The sequence below is a fragment of the Antechinus flavipes genome, chromosome 2 (assembly GCF_016432865.1).
Source record: "Antechinus flavipes isolate AdamAnt ecotype Samford, QLD, Australia chromosome 2, AdamAnt_v2, whole genome shotgun sequence".
NCBI classification, from domain to species: domain Eukaryota; kingdom Metazoa; phylum Chordata; class Mammalia; order Dasyuromorphia; family Dasyuridae; genus Antechinus; species Antechinus flavipes.
This window is the reverse complement of record NC_067399.1, coordinates 20,852,218-20,869,911: the sequence shown is the minus strand read 5'-3', so window position 1 is coordinate 20,869,911 and position 17,694 is coordinate 20,852,218. Positions and strand designations below refer to the sequence as shown.

The window sequence follows — 17,694 nt, the reverse complement described above, 5'->3', positions numbered from 1 at the left end:
TACAGAGGCAACGCTCAGACCCAGCTTTTCTTAGTCCCCTGAACTAGCCCTCTATGAGCTGCATAAATCATGCTGCAGCTAAACAAGCAACGTTTTAAAGTTTATTTTATTTTATTTTATTATAGCTTTTTATTTACAAGATACATGCATGGGTAATTTTTTTCAGCATTGACAGTTGCCAAACCTTTTGTTCCAATTTTTCCCCTCCTTTCCCCCACCCCCTCCCCCAGTGGCAGGTAGACAAATACATATTAAATATGTTAAAGTACATGTTAAATATAATATATGGATACATCTCCATATAGTTATTAAATTTAAGTTTCAATTTTTCCAAATCTTTCTTAATTCTAGCCCTCTCTTCTTTTAATTCTTATTTGCCCTTGTTTGTACTTTTTTCTCCCTTGTTTTCTCCATTAGATTGAGGCTAGGGACTGTCGTTCGCTTCTTTTTGTATCCCCAGCGCTTAGCACAGTGCTTGGAATATATATTTGAATACATTTGATAAATGATCATTTATTTATTGAAGTTTTTTCTCTTCAATTTTCATTAATTTTTCCCCTCCTCACCACTCCTCACAGAAAAGAAATACAAAACCCTAGTAACAAATAAGTACAGTCAAAAAAACCCAAAATCTCATAAAAGGCCACGTCCAAAAATTGAGTCTTTTTGCACATTTAAGTTTGCACGCGCGATTTGTTCGAGGACACTCTCCCTCCCTAGCTGACGGGGGCGCACGCCCGGAGGCCCGTCGAGCCCTTCTCTCCCTCTCTCGAGGACTCTATGACTGCCCCGCCCCTTGCCTCAGCGCGTCTAACGGCTCCGCGCCGAAGGTTCTGGGCCGAGCGCGCGCGCGAGGCATTGTGGGCCGCTGGAGGCTTCCAGAGTGGGTAGAGGAGCGGGCCACCGGAGGGCTCCCGATTCGCAGTCCAAGATGATGGTGAGTGGCCACCGGCTCCATCCATCGCCATCCGCCTCGGGGAACCTGGCGAGCGCCCGAGCCTCGTCTCCCGAGAACCCCGCCGCGCCCCCAGGCGACTTTCGGGGCCGTTGGAGCGGGGCCGGGGCTGCCGCTGGCGCCACAGTCGCGCTCAGGGCCCACTCGCGGCCTGGGGCCTGGCAGTCTCTCGAGCTGGGCCGGGGCTGGGCCGGGCGGGTGTGGGGCGGGCGTAGGGCGGCCGCGCGGTACCGGTGCTGAGGGCAGGACAGGCCCGGCGGGGGCGGAGCGCACCCCGGGGCCGTCGCGGGACTCGGATTCCCGGCATGCCTCGGGGTCTAACCTCGGAGGAGCCGCCGGGCTCCGCGCGTGGTGCATGCTGGGAGATGTAGTCTGGGCGGTACAGCGGCGTGGGCTCCACGAGGGTCATTAAAGAGCTAATTGTGTCCACCTGAGGGAAGCCGTAGAGCTCCCAGACCTCGTTGAGGAAACTGAGGCTCCGGGAGGGAGGCGAAGGCGCCTGCCCCACCGCACCCCTGCTAGTACAGTGCCTGGCATTCAAACCCAGGCCCGAGGAACACTGGCCTCTCAGGCTGCTCGTTGGAATTCTTCCCCAGTAGGAATAGGCTGGACCCGATCCGTGCCGAGCTTCCAATGGGCCGCCTCCGTCCATCTAATCAGAATGTGTAGCGTGCCTACTGTGTGCCAGATCCGGAGTGCGCTTAGCCCTGGGGGTGCCAAAAGAGGCGGAAAATGGCCCCTGCCCTCCAGGCGCCCACCGTCTGATGAGTCATTCCTTGGTTCCAGTCCTTGTTCTCCACCTTTCGGGTTGCTTCTTGTTAAAGATTCTTCTCATTGTTTTCCTAATGTGGAACCCACCTTTCGTGCCCAGGATAAATCTCATTTTACCAGAATAAAGATGATGGATTTTGACACCAGCCCCACTTTGATAATTCTGGCTCTCTCTTCATTTCCCTCTGTCTCCGCCTTTTTCTTAATTTCTCTTTCTCTCTTCTCTCCCTTTTTTCCTTCCTTCTCCTTCACTCTCTCAAATACCCTCTTTCTCTCCCTCGGTTTCCTTCTTTGGGCCCCCTTAAGTCTCCTTTTTGGTTCATCATCCATTTCCTGGCTTCTGAACAGAGGTATTCCTTCAAGATTTTGCCTTACTCCCTGTTTCTTTGCCTTCCCACTTGGGTTTATTTATCTGTATTGGAGATGATTCCCAGATCTTCAGATCCAGCTCTCATTCCTCCAACCCCCCTCACCCCTAAGCTCCTATTTCATGCTGCCTGCCATGCTAGGAAAATACAATCCTCCAGGAGCGAGCATCTGTAACATAAATAGAATGAGGTTGAGGAGAGTTCTACAAACATGCTGTCTCCTTTTATCACAACTCCAGGAAGTATGCTGTCATTGTCCCCATTTTACAGCGAGAGAAACGGAGTTAGTGGTTAAGTGGAGTCTGGGAATCCAATCCACATAGCTCCCTCTAATAGACCTCCTAAACCTCTGGTGTTGCCTCCTATAAATACATATTCTGGCCAATAGAGATGTCACCCAGCCGCCTCTTTAAACATAAAGGCATTGGTAATTACAAAGTAGATCCTAGGTGCTTCGGGGAGTAGAACTCGCCATCTGAGTTGGAAGAATGACAATAGATAGTATGAAGTATCTGATCATTCAAGATCCTGACCTTCCTTTAGGACTCAGCTCTTTCACTAAAGCTCCCAGTTTGACCTCCCCTCTCTTTTTCCTTCTGATTACTTGTGGTCTTCCCGTACCCAAAAGCCTCCTGCCCAAAATAGCCTTTGTTTATTGACATGAAAATGAAATAGGAACATGCATCTTTGACTTAGTAGAGGGGTGATCTTGGCAAAGTCACTTAATCTCTGTGCCTCAGTCTCCCATCAATGGGCATAATACCCACTTGCCCTACATAGTTTTTTTTTTTGTTAGCCATAAGATTAATAAGGTTAAGAGAAAAAGTTCAGGAGAAATAGAAACATACAGGATACTTTAAAAAGTTAGCCTGTTTTTATTGGTCACGCTTGTATTTCTGGCCATTTGGTTTCAAGTATTTTCTTCTCCCTTTCCCACTGAGCCATTTCTTGTAATAGATGTAAAAAGAAAGAAAAAAGTAATTCACCAAAACCTTATATATCTGCACGGGCTCCATCATTCCTTGGGGCTAATGCTCTGTGTCCTCTGCCGCCAGCCATATTGCAGTGAAGGGAGGGAAGGTTCGGTTCTCACACCATTAAAATTATGCAGCATTGATAAATGGCATTCTCATTAGGCTTTGGTTAAATTAACATAGATACTAATTTTAAAGAACTAGTCAGGAGGCCAAGAAGGAAAGTCTTGGCTTCAATGGCACACACTTGGGGGTGGATGTTTGTGTGGCTTTTATCTTGTCTGGCCTGTTTGTTTTAGATCCTACACACCTGGAACCCTTAGCTGCCCGAATATACTTAATAGTTGGATTTTTCTGTCCTGGTGATTGGGTAAGAGGCCCCAGGTTCTTGGTTTGTAGAAGTCACAGAACTACAGTGGGAGGTAGTGGACCATCAGAGCATAGAATGTCAAGGGCTCTGTGTTTGTAGCCACCCCCAGGAGGCTGGGCCAGATCCAGGTATGCAGCAAACCTACCCTCCATTTACAGACCAAATCATGTCTAACAAATATATGCCTGGCTTTTTAAAATGGGTTGGATGTTGTGACCAATAAAATAGCATTTCATTTAAAAGTTAGGAGATTCAGTGCAGCTCTTTGTCATCATGTATTTTCTCCGTTAAGATATCACTGAAACATTGACTTGGCTGGAAGGTGTTGACATGTTAGGCTATTAAAAAGACAGCCCCCCTCATTCTCCAGGTGGTGGGGGCCCCTGTCTGATCTTGATGTGAAGGAAAGCAATGTTAAGCAGATTCCGGAATGCAGGGCCTTTGCCAGTCCACCTTGGGCATCAGTGGGACCAGTTCTGAGCCCCACCTTGTGATCTGGAGACAGTGATTGAAAGGGATATTTAGCCTGGGATGGAGGCAGATTTGATGCCAAATGTACGACATGTTATAGAAGACTTTCAGGCCACCCTTCTCTCGAGACGGGTTGAAGAGGGAACTACTGATCCAGGGTGCATTGAACCACATGGCCCCTGGCAGTTTTTCTAACTCAGAGAGTCTGAGATTTTTGCTGCTCTTGTTCCATAGTTGGGTGGAGAGCCCTGTTCTTCTGATTGCAGGGAGTTCTCTAGGAGAAAGAACTAAGCATCATAGGTCATGAGCTCCAGCCCAGGAACTGGCTGAAAGATAGCTACACTGGCCTTTCTCTCCTCTTCTTCCTCTTGGATTGCCACATCTGGACAATGTCTGGAAGGCCCTATGGATGTTGCCTTCCCTCTTGGCCTATCTTGCTTCCATCTCCCAAGACTCTCTCCTATTTCTTCCAGAGTGTGAAATGGCAGCTTTAGATGTTTGGGCATTCTGTTGTTCTCCATCCCCACCTTCTCCATTGGCTGCTTCACTGTTGACCTGACCGCCTTTGTTCCACTTAACTTTGACCCGTTCTTTGCTGCTGACCTGGGTGATTGCGGAGGGGAGGGAGAAAGCTGGGATTTCTTGCCTTTCCCTGTGGCTCTTTTCAAACCCCGCCAGCCCAAGGCCAGAACCAGTTGTAGGGGCAGCTTTTGCTGGTAGCCAAGGATGGCATTCGCGGGGTTTGACTTGGGATCACTAGGAGATGTGACAGAAGCTAAGATCGTTGCTGACCGTGGAGCTGGACAGGATGTCACCATGAGATTTACTCTGTGCTTGCTGTGTTTGAGGCACCATGGAGTTCATGGTGTCAGTGACCAGTCATAAGCCAGAAAACAACAGCAAGGGGCAGTAGAGAAAGCTGTCTTAAAGACTTGGGCTTGAGAACCTGGACTCAGGGCTTTTCTGGGCCTGCTCTTAATGGAGTAAAACAAGGCTCTTTTTTGTTAGAACATCCGAAGGAATTATTCCTATAACCTGGTGTCTCTGCTGCCCGGCACATGGTGGTTGGGGACATTACTTGTGATTTCACTGATATCGGGTCGTCCTGGATGACAACCTCTCTCATCAAGGCAGCTTTTTTCTTTTTGTTCAGAGCTGCCTGGAACACTGAGGGTGAAGGGACTTGGAGTGCTGTGGTCTGCATGTGTCAGGCAGGATTTGAATCTTGTGCCTTTGAGGCTGCATTGCCTCTCTTGTCACATAATAAGCAGGTTTAATGCATGCTTGTTAAATGAATTTCTCAGGTCTCTTGCTGCTTAAAGTCGCAGGGAGGCCTTGTTTTGCTAATGAGACACAAGTGTCTTGTGGGGAAAGCCTTGACATCCCCAGTGCTGGGGTGTTATTGTGATTTGGACTTTGGGGACCCTAGTAACTTCTTGGTTATTCTCATCTGTAGGAAATGTAGAATGGGTTTAGTCGGCAATTAGGAGCTTCTTACTGGGGGAGCTTACGATGGTGTCAGCTTGCCGTGACATCGGGACTGTGAGGGTTTGAGCAAAGGCACTGAGCTAGAAGTGGGTCGATGTTTGCCATCTCCCACCCCCACCCTGTCACTGCCAACTGGTTACCATTCTTTGGCCTTGTTGAGGCCGTGCTGTCTAAACATCACACCTGAAGCACTTGGCACTGAAGGTTCCCACTAGGGCCCCATCTGCTCCTCTGATTGAGCTGTGATGCCCAGACAAGTGACTGTTCACTCCAGGGACCTGAAGGGACAGAGCCTCCTTCTTTCTACTTCATCCCATTTTGAATGGCCTGATTCTTCCTGAAGGCAGTTTTGGCTGCCCGAGTTGGACTCCTTTAACTGGGGGAAGGGATGGAGGGGTGAAAGGTTGTCTTAAGTCTTTTAAAAAATGATTTTAAAATTGAGCTCAAAAAATTTCAGTTCGAAATTCTCTCCCTTCTTCATCCATTGGGAAGGCAAGAAAAGCAACAGTTACAATAAGTATAGTCATTGCATTTGCTGTTTTGGCCGAGCACGCTTACATATATTGAAATGAATGGTTGAAAATCAGCCCTGGCTTGTTCTCTCCCTTCCAGCCCACACCAGTTATCCTCCTGAAGGAGGGGACGGACAGCTCCCAAGGGATCCCTCAGCTTGTCAGCAATATCAGCGCCTGCCAGGTGATTGCAGAGGCTGTCCGAACCACGCTGGGGCCCCGAGGGATGGACAAGCTCATCGTCGATGGCAGAGGTGAGTTTGGGCTGGGCTCCTTTCTTGGCTTGTGGAGGTGAGTGGGAGCCATTGGGGACCTACATTCTCAGGGGCAGGTAGAGGTCATTTCATCAGATTGCTTTGGAGGACGATGGATGATAGAAAGGAACAGCCCTCCACAGAGGAAATAAAACAGGTCAGACAGTGCACCTGTATGGGCGTATAGACAGATGAGGTGTGAGGGATCTTCCCAGAACAGGAAAGTGGGTGTTGGGGAGAGAATCTGGGAAAGTTTCTTGGAGAAGGTGGGGCCTGAGCTGGGCCTGCAAAGAAAGGCAGTGTTTCAGTTGCCTGAAAACAGCAGGAAAGGTGTCTCTAACTCAAGTTGGAGGGTGGGCAGGAGTGAGCAGGGCTGGTATAGGGGAGAGAGAGAAGCCTGCCCCATTAATGGCAGAGAGCAGAGGCAGCAGGAATTGGGGAAGGGCCTTCTGCAGCCTGCCAGACCCGCACTGGTTTGAAGAGGCCACAGGATCCTCCTTTCAGAGCTGGAATCCTTTGTGTGGAATTCCTTCGGGTCATACTCAAGGCTCTGCCCTGGCCCATCTTTGTTTCTATGTACAATTTCCCTCAGTGATCCCATCGCTCCCATGGATTTCCTCTGCTAATGATTCTCCAGCCTACCTGTCTTGCCCCAAGCTTTGTGCTGATCTCCCATCTGGCATCTCCACCTGCTTTTTAGACATTTTAAATTGGATGTTCAGTAGAAACCTTCTAACTCCTCCTGGCCATAACTGACCTCCTGATCTTGTCCCTTCCCTTCCATTCCCCTCCACACCTTCCTTTTGGTGGCTCCTATACTCCCTCAATCCCCTTGGAGTCATCCTGGACTCCTCATTCTCTCTCACATCCCTCCAGAGCCAGTGTGGTGTCCGGCTGGTCAGTTTCACCTGGCCAATGGTCAGTTTCACCTCTGTCCCATGTGGTCAGTTTCAGCTGTCCAGCATGTCTCCCAAGGGTTCACTGACTTTCCATCCATTCTCTATCTTGTATGTGTTGTTTACATGTTGTGTCTCTCCCATTAGAATGGGAATTCTCTTGGGTAGAGACTGTTTTCACTTTTTTTATGTTCCCATTTCTTAGGGCATTGCATGGTACATAGTAAATGCTTAATAAATGCTTGTTGACTGACTGAAAGGGACCTTAGAGACCGTCAAGCCCAACCTTCTCATTTTATAGGTGAGGAAGCTGAGGCTGAGAAGGTTAGTGATTTCTCTGGAGTCGCATAGTTAATTATGTGGCCGAGATAGAATTGAACCTAGGACTTCATGACTCGTGATTGGGTTCAGTACTTCAGGTGGGAAGGGTAAAGTGGGCATCAGCTCTGCTGTGTGTCTTTTCAGGGCTCTGTTGCCCGACAGTGGTCGCTGTTTGTGGCCCATCTGGGTGGGGGCACCCCCGGGGCACCGAGGCGAGGACTTTGCAGCCACAGGTGTGGCCACCCTGATCCAGGGAAAGGTAGAGCTTTCTTGGGATCCTCTGCTCTTCAGCTGCAGTGCTGGCTGGCCCCTTGTACATGTGGAGGCCAGGGCTGTGTTTTTTTTACCAGTTGGAGGCACTTCTCTGGGCCCTGGACCAGCACAGATTTAGAGCTGGAAAGGGTGTTAATGGCCATTTTCAGAGGAGAAAACAGGTAGAAGGGGGTGAAGTTACTTGCTTGGAGTTTTACAGCTAGTAAGGGTTCGAGGTAGGATTTGAGCCCAGACCTTCTGGTCCTCTCCACTCTGGCGTGTGGTGGGGATAGTCCAGCTCCTCTTTGGGAATCCTGTGTGGAGCTTAGGGAATGCTCCTTTCTTGCTTGGTGATTTTACTCTCTGCACTTGTAAGAGGCAGAGAGAAGTTGCTGTAGGAAAGGTCAGTTTAGAGAGATGATGCCAGCACGGCCTGGGTTCTATACAGTGTGGCGGTGATTGTGTGGGGAGTAAGGGAGAACTTATAACCAACGCTCCATTAGTGTTCTCACTCTGTGGGAAGCTGTGTGGAAAGGGCAGGAAGGCTTCAGTCCTTCTCATGAGGAGCCTGTGATTGACAAATAGAGGCCTTCCTGTGCCTGCTGCTGGACCTGGCAGTTCTCCCAGACAAGGAGAACCCAGGTTGTCTGCGTGGCCTGAACATAATGAAAGAAAATGGCTGAAATCCACTGGTACTCCTTACAGGAAAAGCAACAATTTCCAATGACGGTGCTACCATCTTGAAGCTCCTTGATGTTGTTCATCCTGCTGCCAAGACTCTTGTGGACATCGCCAAGTCACAGGATGCTGAGGTGGGGATTGAAGGTGGACCGGGAGGGCGGTAACCCCTGGATCTAAATTCTGGATGAATCCATCAATGGATAGGGAGTTATTAAATACCTACTGTGTGCCCAGCACTGAGCAGCTGAAGGAAGGACCCATCTTGGGCCTAGAAAGCTCTTCCTCCTGCTTGTAGGTTAGCTGCTTTGTGCCTGCGAATTGTTTCTTTTAAAAGACATTGTTTGTTAACAATCGATTAGCACCAATGCCTGCACCAGGATTCAAATCCTCCCTTGGCCATCTACTGCCTGTGTAGTCTACAAGTCGTTCTCTCTGGGTCATATGAGGAACTTGGACCATATGATCTCCAGGATCCTTCCAGACCCCGGGGCTAAGCTAGTCGAGCCTTTGTTCTGGGGCCCTGACTGCACAGAGTGACTGGGGCAGGCCGCTCCTGAGCTTTTGGAATTAACCCACTTTTTGCCTGCAGGTTGGCGATGGGACCACCTCAGTGACATTGTTGGCAGCAGAATTCCTGAAGCAAGTGAAATCCTACGTAGAGGAAGGCTTGCACCCCCAGATCATCATCCGGGCTTTCCGCACAGCCACACAGTTGGTAGGTGAAGCCTGGGCCATGTCTCCCCCACCCCAGGGACCGGGACTCCTGTGGAGATGGTAGAAAGGTGGAACATGAGGTGGAGAGTCAGGAGACTGTGATGTGGGCCTGAACTCTGGAGGGCCTGGGGCAAGCCTGTCAGCTCCCTTCTGGAGCCGAGACAGGATTGTGAGGGTGAATTAAAGGCCCGTGTGAAACGTGTTCTTTGAGGTAGATTCAGAGCCTATGACTGCCCCTCCCTGGAAGTTCCCAGCCGTGTGTCAGCCTTTGGCCTCCTCCACCTGGCCTCCAGCATAGGGAATGGGGCAGGGCCTTGAAAGGCCCTTCACTCATGAGGGCTGGGGAGAAGCAGCTTTCACACTCACACCTCGGACCCTCGGGGGAACCAGGGCCTCCTGCAGCTCCAAAGGACGCGGCTTTTTTCCCTCTTGGCAGGCAGTTAACAAGATCAAGGAGATTGCTGTGACTGTAAAGAATGAAGACAAAGAGTAAGTTTCCTTGGTGCCCGAAGTCCCAGGCTCCTCCTGGCGGGTCAGATGCAGAAACATGTTGTAAGCAGCTCGTGGGCCCCTAGGAGGAAGGCCGGCCCAAGCCAAGTGCCAATACATGGGCTTTAGTTAATGGGCGTCCTGGGGACTCTGGGGCCCACAGGCACCATCTGTCTCTGGTAATATGTTTAAAAGTGGAAGGGGTTGGCAGGGAGGAGGGGCAGGGCCTCTGCGGGAAGATGGCCCCGGAGGCCGAGGCACTGACTGCCTGTGTGTGCCAGGGAGCAGAGGAGGCTGCTTGAGAAGTGTGCCATGACCGCATTGAGCTCCAAGCTGATTTCCCAGCAGAAGGCCGCCTTTGCCATCATGGTGGTGGATGCTGTTATGATGCTCGATGATCTGCTGCAGCTCAAGATGATTGGCATCAAGAAGGTTCAGGGTGGTGCCCTGGAGGTGAGTGCTGCTGCCCCTAGCCCCTGCGGGCCTGTGGCCCGGCTCCTGGAAAGCCTCCCTCCCGAGCGGGGTCCTCGGGGCTCTCTTACTTGGCTGCCTTTGGAAGTGTTGCCGAGCATTAGGTGTGTTTTGATACAGTGTCCCAACAGGTAACTTGGCCAGGACGCCGGGTTTGGTTTTAGGGAACAGGGAATTCTGGATCATTTCTAACCGGACCCAGCCCACTTGAGAGATGCGGGGCCAAAGGAAACCAAGGGGACTCTGATTTCTAATGGCTGTGCCCTTGTTGGCTCCGTCTGTGAAGGAGTTTGCCATGTCACATCACCTGACTCATCTCGAACTTGAAGTGACAGTGCTGGAGTCCTTGGACCCGGAGGCCTTCTATGAAGGGTTGTTTTTTTTTTTTGGGGGGGGGGGGGAGGTGGCAAGCCACCAGAGGTCACCTGCGGGTGAGATCCTGTTCATCAGAGAAGGGCATTGGTGGCTTGTGAGGGGAGAAAAAGCGGTTTCTGCCTCCTGGAGAGACCTTGGAGGGGATGTCCTGTGTATGACCCACAGATGGCAGAGGAGTCTCCTTGTGTCCTTGCCAGGGGGCTCTCCTGGCCCCAAGTGGCCAGGAAGAGGATTGCCGACTGCTTCCCTTTGAAGCCTGCGGTTCCCTAGGAGTTCCCTTGGTCTCGACTTCCCCACGGGTGGCATTGGGCAGCTTGGGGCTTTTTTTTTTTTTTTAATGCCATTTTATTTCCAACTCTGAATTCTCTTCCCCTCCCCAAGGAGAAGGCAAGAGTAACAGAGGCCATTACAGAGATCAGTGTTATCTAGAAGAGATTTCTGCATTAGCCAGATCCAAAGAGAGAGAGAAAAAGAGGAGGAAATAAGCTCTGGCCTGTGCTCTTTAAGTCCTTCAGCTCCATCCCTCGTGTGTAGAGGAGAGAGCCCAAAAAATGTGGAGGAGGGGTTTGAGAGGGCCGAGAAAGGCCGAGGAAGGGAGTCAGGCCTCCTCTAGGGCTGGGGACTGGCCACACCTTTCTCATGTTGAACTCAGGGAGTTGATAACAGGCTTTGCTTGGTCTGCCCAGAGGCTCATGGATGGCTCAGGTGCTCCAGAAGGTTCGTTAAAGGAAGTAAAACCGAGAACTTTCTATTGACTTGTTCAGTGGTTGTGGAATGGGAGTTATAGCTCTGAAAAGAATGGGTGCCCATGGGAGGGGGGTGCAGATAGGGAGACCTACCAGCAGTATCCTGAGTCACATGTGCTTCTGGGCCCAAGGCAGCAGTTCAGGTGGAAAAGATGAGATTTTATTTTTTGTCTTATTTTAAAGAGAGAAATGCTTACTTGGGAAAACTTCAGCAGCCGATGGATTTTGTTTCAAAACGAAAAAAATTTCAAATGAAATTCTAATGAGAGATACTTTTCATGGAAACTTGAATAAATTAATGAAATAACATTTTATAAAATAAGTTTCTAAAGAGAAGTCAGTCATTGATGTTTTAGTAATTAAGGATGGCTTACACTTAAGGAGAAAGATGATCAGGTGTGACTGTCAAGGCCAGCCTGAGACCCTGGTGTGCTGACAGCCGGTGTGGGTCCCCTTAGCCAGGTAGGCTGTGGCTGCTCAGGCTGCGACTGCCGGGTGGGGTGTTTTGGGGCACCGCATTTTAGGAAGGACATTGAGAAGCCAGTGAGTTCACATGAAGAGCCTTGGGGTCCTTGTTGGGGCAATGTGGAGACATTGCAGAGACTCACATTTGTGCCTGGCGTCGGGGCTTCCTAACCATTTGGGTCATGGGCTGTCCCGTAGGGACAGAGGGGCCCCCCCTGTGATGTTATTCAGGGTGTTACCGCTGGTATTGAGAGCCTCTGCCCTCGGGCTTCTCTTGCCCAGCCCGATCCCCGCGGGGGCACAAATCACCGCTGACCTAACCCGGTAACCTTGTCCTCAGGAATCCCAGTTGGTGGCTGGTGTTGCTTTCAAGAAAACCTTCTCTTACGCTGGGTTTGAGATGCAGCCCAAGAAGTACACCAACCCCACCATCGCCTTGCTGAATGTGGAGCTGGAGCTGAAGGCCGAGAAGGACAACGCCGAAGTGCGCGTGCACACCGTGGAGGTGGGCCCCGGGGACTCTGGCCCTGCTGGCCCGCCCCCGCAGCGGGGCGCGGGCCTTTGTTGTCCTAAGGCCTGTGTTGTTGGCGCCCACGCTCTCCCACCTGTGGGCAGAGACCACTCTCTGAGGGGAAGGTGGAGAAGACCTGGGCCTTCCCGCAGCTGGGTGTGGGGAGATCCGCCCTCCTCCATTCTGATCTCTGCTCTCACCTGGGGCAGGACTACCAAGCCATTGTGGACGCGGAGTGGAACATCTTATACGACAAGTTAGAGAAGATTTACAGCTCCGGGGCCAAAGTCGTCTTGTCCAAGCTTCCCATCGGGGACGTGGCCACTCAGTATTTTGCTGACCGGGACATGTTCTGTGCTGGCCGTGTCCCAGAGGAGGATCTGCGGAGGACCATGATGGTAAGTCTGGGCCCCCGTGTGCTGTTGGGGTGGAGCCCAGGCTCACTTTGTTCCCCTTGCGCCCACTGAGTCTGAGGGTTAATCTCCCAAGCCCCCAGCACGCTCCCTGCTGCTGCCCTCTTTCTGTCTCGTGTGGGCCCTGGAAATAAGAGCTTGTTTCTCATCTGAAGCAAGACATAATTGGGAAGGGGCGTCTGCTGCTCCCTAAAACCCTAAGGAACTCCGCTGCCTAAGCCTTGTGCCAGGTTCTCCTGCCATTGGTGGAGGGAGCCTCGAGCTGGCTGCTCCTCTTGCCTTTCCCAGAGAGCCTCGTCGGTCCTCCAAGCAGCCGAACAGCTGCCGGGTTTGGTTCGAAGGCAGGGCCCCCACCGAGCGTGCCCAGCGAGTATTTCTCAGGGGCCTCTGGGTAATCTTTTATTGGGCTCTGCGGCGGTGGAGATGTCTGCATCGTGGCTGCTGCTGCTGTTCTTTAGACGGGGGCCTGGTGGGCACGGGGTGGGTGAGCAGGAGAGCGGGCCCAGCTCTGAGGGGATGGATGAGACACAGGCGGGTGGGGGGTCGTGCCCCTGTGGTGAGGTTTGCCTCCTCCCCTCCCCAGGCCTGCGGGGGCTCCATCCAGACCAGTGTCAATGCCCTGACCCCAGAAGTGCTGGGCAGCTGCCAGCTCTTTGAGGAGACACAGATCGGAGGCGAGAGGTGAGCATGTCTCCCAGAGAGGCTTGGGCTGCTCTGCCAGGAGTTTGGGATGGAAAGCGCTACTCACTCGGCTGCTCCAGTCGGCAGAGGTGGGGAGGAGGGTGTATTGAGGGACAATGGCAGGGCGAGGTGCAGGGCACAAAGTGGGCATGGGGCTCATTGGGCATGGGGCTGCTGGCTGCCATCGCAGAACCTTCTTTGGGAGGTCCGCGGCACCAGTGTGGGCATGTCTGGGTTAGCAGGGAGCCTTTGGGGCTTGGGGGCAGAGAGAGCTGGGAACAGGAGGTCCTGGCCCAGCCCAGCTGTTGGGAGGCCTGGGTGGGCCAGAAGGGAATTACCAGGGCTCATCTGGGCCCTCTCCCCCGCCAGGTATAACTTCTTCACCGGCTGCCCCAAGGCCAAAACCTGCACGATCATTCTTCGAGGAGGTGCCGAGCAGTTCATGGAAGAGACAGAGCGCTCCCTCCACGACGCCATCATGATCGTCCGCAGAGCCATCAAGGTGCGTGGCTGGCCCCGGGGCTGAGGGGGAGGGCGGCTGCTCGGTGGGGCCACTCCCGAGGGGACGGTGACGGGCCGGCCTCTTCCTTCCCCCGGGTCGGGTGGTGTCGGGGTCCCGAGTTCTGCGGCATCCCGCTCGCGGGGCTCGGGCCTGGCAGCCTCCTCCGGTCTCTCGGCAGAATGATTCGGTGGTGGCAGGAGGCGGGGCGATCGAGATGGAGCTCTCCAAGTACTTGCGGGACTACTCGAGGACCATCCCGGGCAAGCAGCAGCTGCTGATCGGGGCCTACGCCAAGGCCCTGGAGATCATCCCCCGGCAGCTGTGTGACAATGCGGGCTTTGACGCCACCAACATCCTCAACAAGCTCCGGGCCAAGCACGCGCAGGTGGGAGCCCCGGCAGGGCCCCTGGGCCTGCCCTCCCTGACCTCCCCCCCTGAGAGCCTCGGAGCCATCCCTTGGGGAGGGACCTGGGCCGGGCCTCTCCTCGAAGGCTGTGGGAACGTCTGACCCGGCTGACAGAAGTCCTCTGGGGCCCGGGCACCCTGGGGGGGCTTGTCCCGCCCGAGCCGGGGCTGACGTCGGTCTGTGCCGTCTGTCGCAGGGCGGCCTGTGGTACGGCGTGGACATCAACAACGAGGACATCGCAGACAACTTCGAGGCCTTCGTGTGGGAGCCGGCCATGGTCCGCATCAACGCCCTGACGGCCGCTTCGGAGGCCGCCTGCCTCATCGTGTCTGTGGATGAGACCATCAAGAACCCGCGCTCCACCGTGGATGGGCCGCCCATGGGCCGGGGGCGGGGCCGGGGCCGACCCCACATGCACTGAAGGCCCTTCTGCCCCCCACTGTCTGCAGGGCGGGCATGCTTAGTGGGTGTTGAGGGCCCAGAGGGGACATAGGGGCCCGGCTCTGTTCTGGAAGTTATTTAAATAAAACTCGAGGCCTGGGTCATTGTTGAGGATTCTTTGGGCCTGCAGTGCCCCCTGTTGTCATCTCCCCCTCCCCCCACCTAGCTGGCCACCCCAGCCACCCTTGGAGCCCAAACCAGAAGTCTAGCTGGGCCCAGGCCCCCACCCCCAAATTCAGGCCTGGCAGGAGTTGGCCTATTTTACTGGTAGTAAAATTATTAAAAAAAAAAAAAAGAATTAGTAGGCCAACATGGGGGGGGGGGGGGGAAGAGGAGGGAGCAGCTCCACCTGGAGCAGAGCCCTTGGCCCCTTCTGCTTCCGCTAACGGGGCTGGGGTGGGAGCAGAACTGAAAGGATCTTGGGCCTCCTCCCACCTTGCAGAGGCACCTGGTGCCTTTGGCTCTCCAGCATTTATTTGATGTCTACTGTATTTTCCCCCAGATGCTTGTGACCCCACCCCCCACCTCATGGTGGAAAGGGCCCCTCCCTCTGGAGTCCCAGGGAGCCACAGTCAGTTTTCAGAAACTTTATTGGGTGCCCAGGCCCCGGGCCGCCCCCAGACCCTCAGAGATACAGACACGCTCAGAATACATTCGGCAAAGGGTACGAAGCAACGACACCAAAGTGCACCTATGGGTGATGTGGGAGCGGGCCCCGGGGTGGGGTGGAGCACAAGGGAGACCCCAAAGGCCCCCATCCTGCCTGGTGTGGGGGAGGGAACCTTTGGTGTTCTGGCTCCAGCCTGGGGGAAGGGGTGCTGTGCTGTCCTTATTTGGGAAGGACGCTCCCCTGTTGGAAGGAGCAATGGTGGGGGAAAGGGGGCCACGATGAGCAGTCCGGGGAGGGGCCTCCTACCCCAAGAGCCCCCCTACAAGTCAAGCTGTGGGACTGGGGAGACCAGACCTGGCCTGATTGTCAGAGGCCCTAGTTGGAGGGGGACTCCCCGCGGAAGAGACCAGGAGGAGGGAGGGTTTGCATGAAGCTTTCTGTTCTGGCCCCAGGAGTTCACTTCCCTGGGGTCCTCCTCCCCGCTTGCCTGGGGGAGGGGCCGAGGACCAATAAGTTCATTCATAATAAATAATATATACAGGCTCCGTACAGAAGTAGATAAATGGGTGGAGGCCCTGGGCGGAGGCAGGGCGGCTGCTCTGGACCTCCGGGATTGGGCACCGGGACTCCTGGGGTGACTGGCAAGGGCCCTCCCTCTGGGTACAATGTCTCTGCCCTCCCCCCGAGTTTCTGGAGTGCCTGGGGTCTGCCACCCCCCAACTCCTTGAGTCCATTAGCTCACCGGGGGAGCCCCAAAAATATGGGGGGCTCAGAACTCGGGAGACGGGGGACTTAAATCGTTTCGCTGAGTTTAATCGAACCGAAGTGGGGAAGTGGGGCCGAGCTAAAGCTGACCCAGGTGCCGAGCCCAGCGGACCCGGGACCCGCCCTGCTTCCCGCCGGCTCCCTTCTGCCCTGGAGATGAGGCGAGCCGCCCCGTGTCACGTGGATGACCCGTGTGGCCCCTGGTGTCCTAGGAGACCCCTGGGAAGGTAGCTCGGGGCAGAAATAAAGTGCTTCAGGCCCACACCCTGAGGCCCTGGCGAGGAGGGGCGGGGTGGGGGGGCGATCTGTCCCGGGGAGGGATTGCTGACCAAGTGTGGTCGGGCCCCGCCCGGCCCCTGAGGGGGATGGGAACAGGACGGGGCTCCCTGTGCGCTCCCCGGCCCATCCTAAACTCCAACTCTGATTGTCAAAGGCGAAAAACCCGGCCTGGGCTGGGAGGGAGCCAAGGTCCGTGCCCCCGGGCAGCGAGGTGGGAGGCCCAGGGCCTGAGGGAGAGCGAGCCCGCGTTCTCCAGGGAGGGGGCTGCGTGCTACATAGGTAGTGAGGGGCTCGGCGGAGGAGCCTGGGAACCCCGAGACCCCCTCGTGCTTGCGGGGCCGCTGCCACGCCCCGAGGCAGAGGGGCGGGAGGGGAGGGGGGAGAAGGCGCCGGGCCTGACCCATGAACACGGGGGCGGGGGTTGGGCCCCTCCAGCGGACACAGACACACACGCAGACACACAGACACACACACCCTCCCCCGCAGGAGGGCGCTCTCTGGCCGGAGCCCTGGGTGAGGGTCTGTGGGGAGGAGCCGGCGTCCCCTTCCCCTTGTGCTTTTCCCGGGGACCAGGAGGGAAGTCGGAGGGGCCCCCGGCGTCCCCCCAGGTCCAGCTTTCTTCGCTTCACAGATGAAGAAACTGAGTCAGAGGCTTTGCAAGGTCCCGCCGGGCCCAGGGCCTCCGACCCCAACCAGCCGCCAGGAGCTCCTGCTGCCATCTCGGGAGGGGGTCGGGGACCCCCCAGGCAGGGGGCGGGGACTCGGGAGCCTTGTGCTTTCTCCCCCCAGCCCGCCAGGGGGCGCCGGGCTGGGGGCTACTCTCTGGGAAAGGGGTGAAGCAGGCCAGGGATGGGAGGAAAACGCCCCCTAGCCCCGCCTCCGGGAGGCCGCAGGGAGGGGCGGGGCAGGGCGGAGGGTGGTGACGCGGACACGTGGAGGGGGAGGCGAGCGGAGAAACTGAGGCAGAGGAAGGACCACGAGGGGGCCTGAAGGCTCCCCCCAGAGGATACCCGGCCAGGCTGGCCCTCGGGGGCGCTCTGAGGAGCCGGGCGGCCAACAAGTGGGGACGGGGGCCGGGGCTTCGGAGTCAGGATCCCGGACACCAGGAGCTTGCTGGGACCCTCCCCTTGTCCCCCGAGAATCAGAAACATTTCCTGAAGCTGGGACTTGCCATTCGCTCCTAGCCCCTTCCCCAGTGGGGAAACACCCGGAGGGATGGACTTGTCCGAGGTCACAGCGATGGTAAATGGGGGCCCAAACCCAGGGCCTTTGACTTCCTGCTGCTCCGAGGAACAAGGGCGCCCGGTGTCTGCGGTCTGAGCTCTCCCCGAGCAGAGGGAGAGAGAGGGAGACATGGGGGGGGGGGGAGAAACAGAGACAGAGATAGAGGGGGTGGGGGGGAGGGACAGAGACAGAGGGGGTGAGGAGGAGAGACAGACAGAGACAGAGACAGAGAACAGAGATAGAGGGGGTGGGGGGAGAGACAGAGACAGAGGGAGGGGGGGGAGGGACA

The 17,694-nt window shown here is 54.9% G+C and overlaps 1 protein-coding gene across 1 annotated transcript; it reads left to right on the top strand.

Moving 5' to 3' along the window:
• Positions 1-820: 820 nt before the first annotated feature.
• Positions 821-14,631, top strand: CCT7 (chaperonin containing TCP1 subunit 7). Its single transcript, XM_051974266.1, has 12 exons — positions 821-937; positions 6,010-6,163; positions 8,338-8,444; positions 8,903-9,028; positions 9,464-9,516; positions 9,798-9,969; positions 11,914-12,078; positions 12,294-12,482; positions 13,081-13,178; positions 13,548-13,680; positions 13,859-14,065; positions 14,283-14,631. The coding sequence occupies exons 1-12, from the start codon at positions 932-934 to the stop codon at positions 14,505-14,507; spliced, it is 1,635 nt and encodes a 544-aa protein (XP_051830226.1). The 5' UTR covers positions 821-931; the 3' UTR covers positions 14,508-14,631.
• Positions 14,632-17,694: the final 3,063 nt, after the last annotated feature.

What these genes read in the sequence shown, in the direction of transcription:
- CCT7 (XM_051974266.1), top strand. An exon ending in GCTCATCGTCGATGGCAGAG is followed by an intron (nt 6,164 to 8,337) that starts GTGAGTTTGGGC and finishes TACTCCTTACAG; the next exon opens with GAAAAGCAACAATTTCCAAT. An exon ending in TCGTCCGCAGAGCCATCAAG is followed by an intron (nt 13,681 to 13,858) that starts GTGCGTGGCTGG and finishes GTCTCTCGGCAG; the next exon opens with AATGATTCGGTGGTGGCAGG.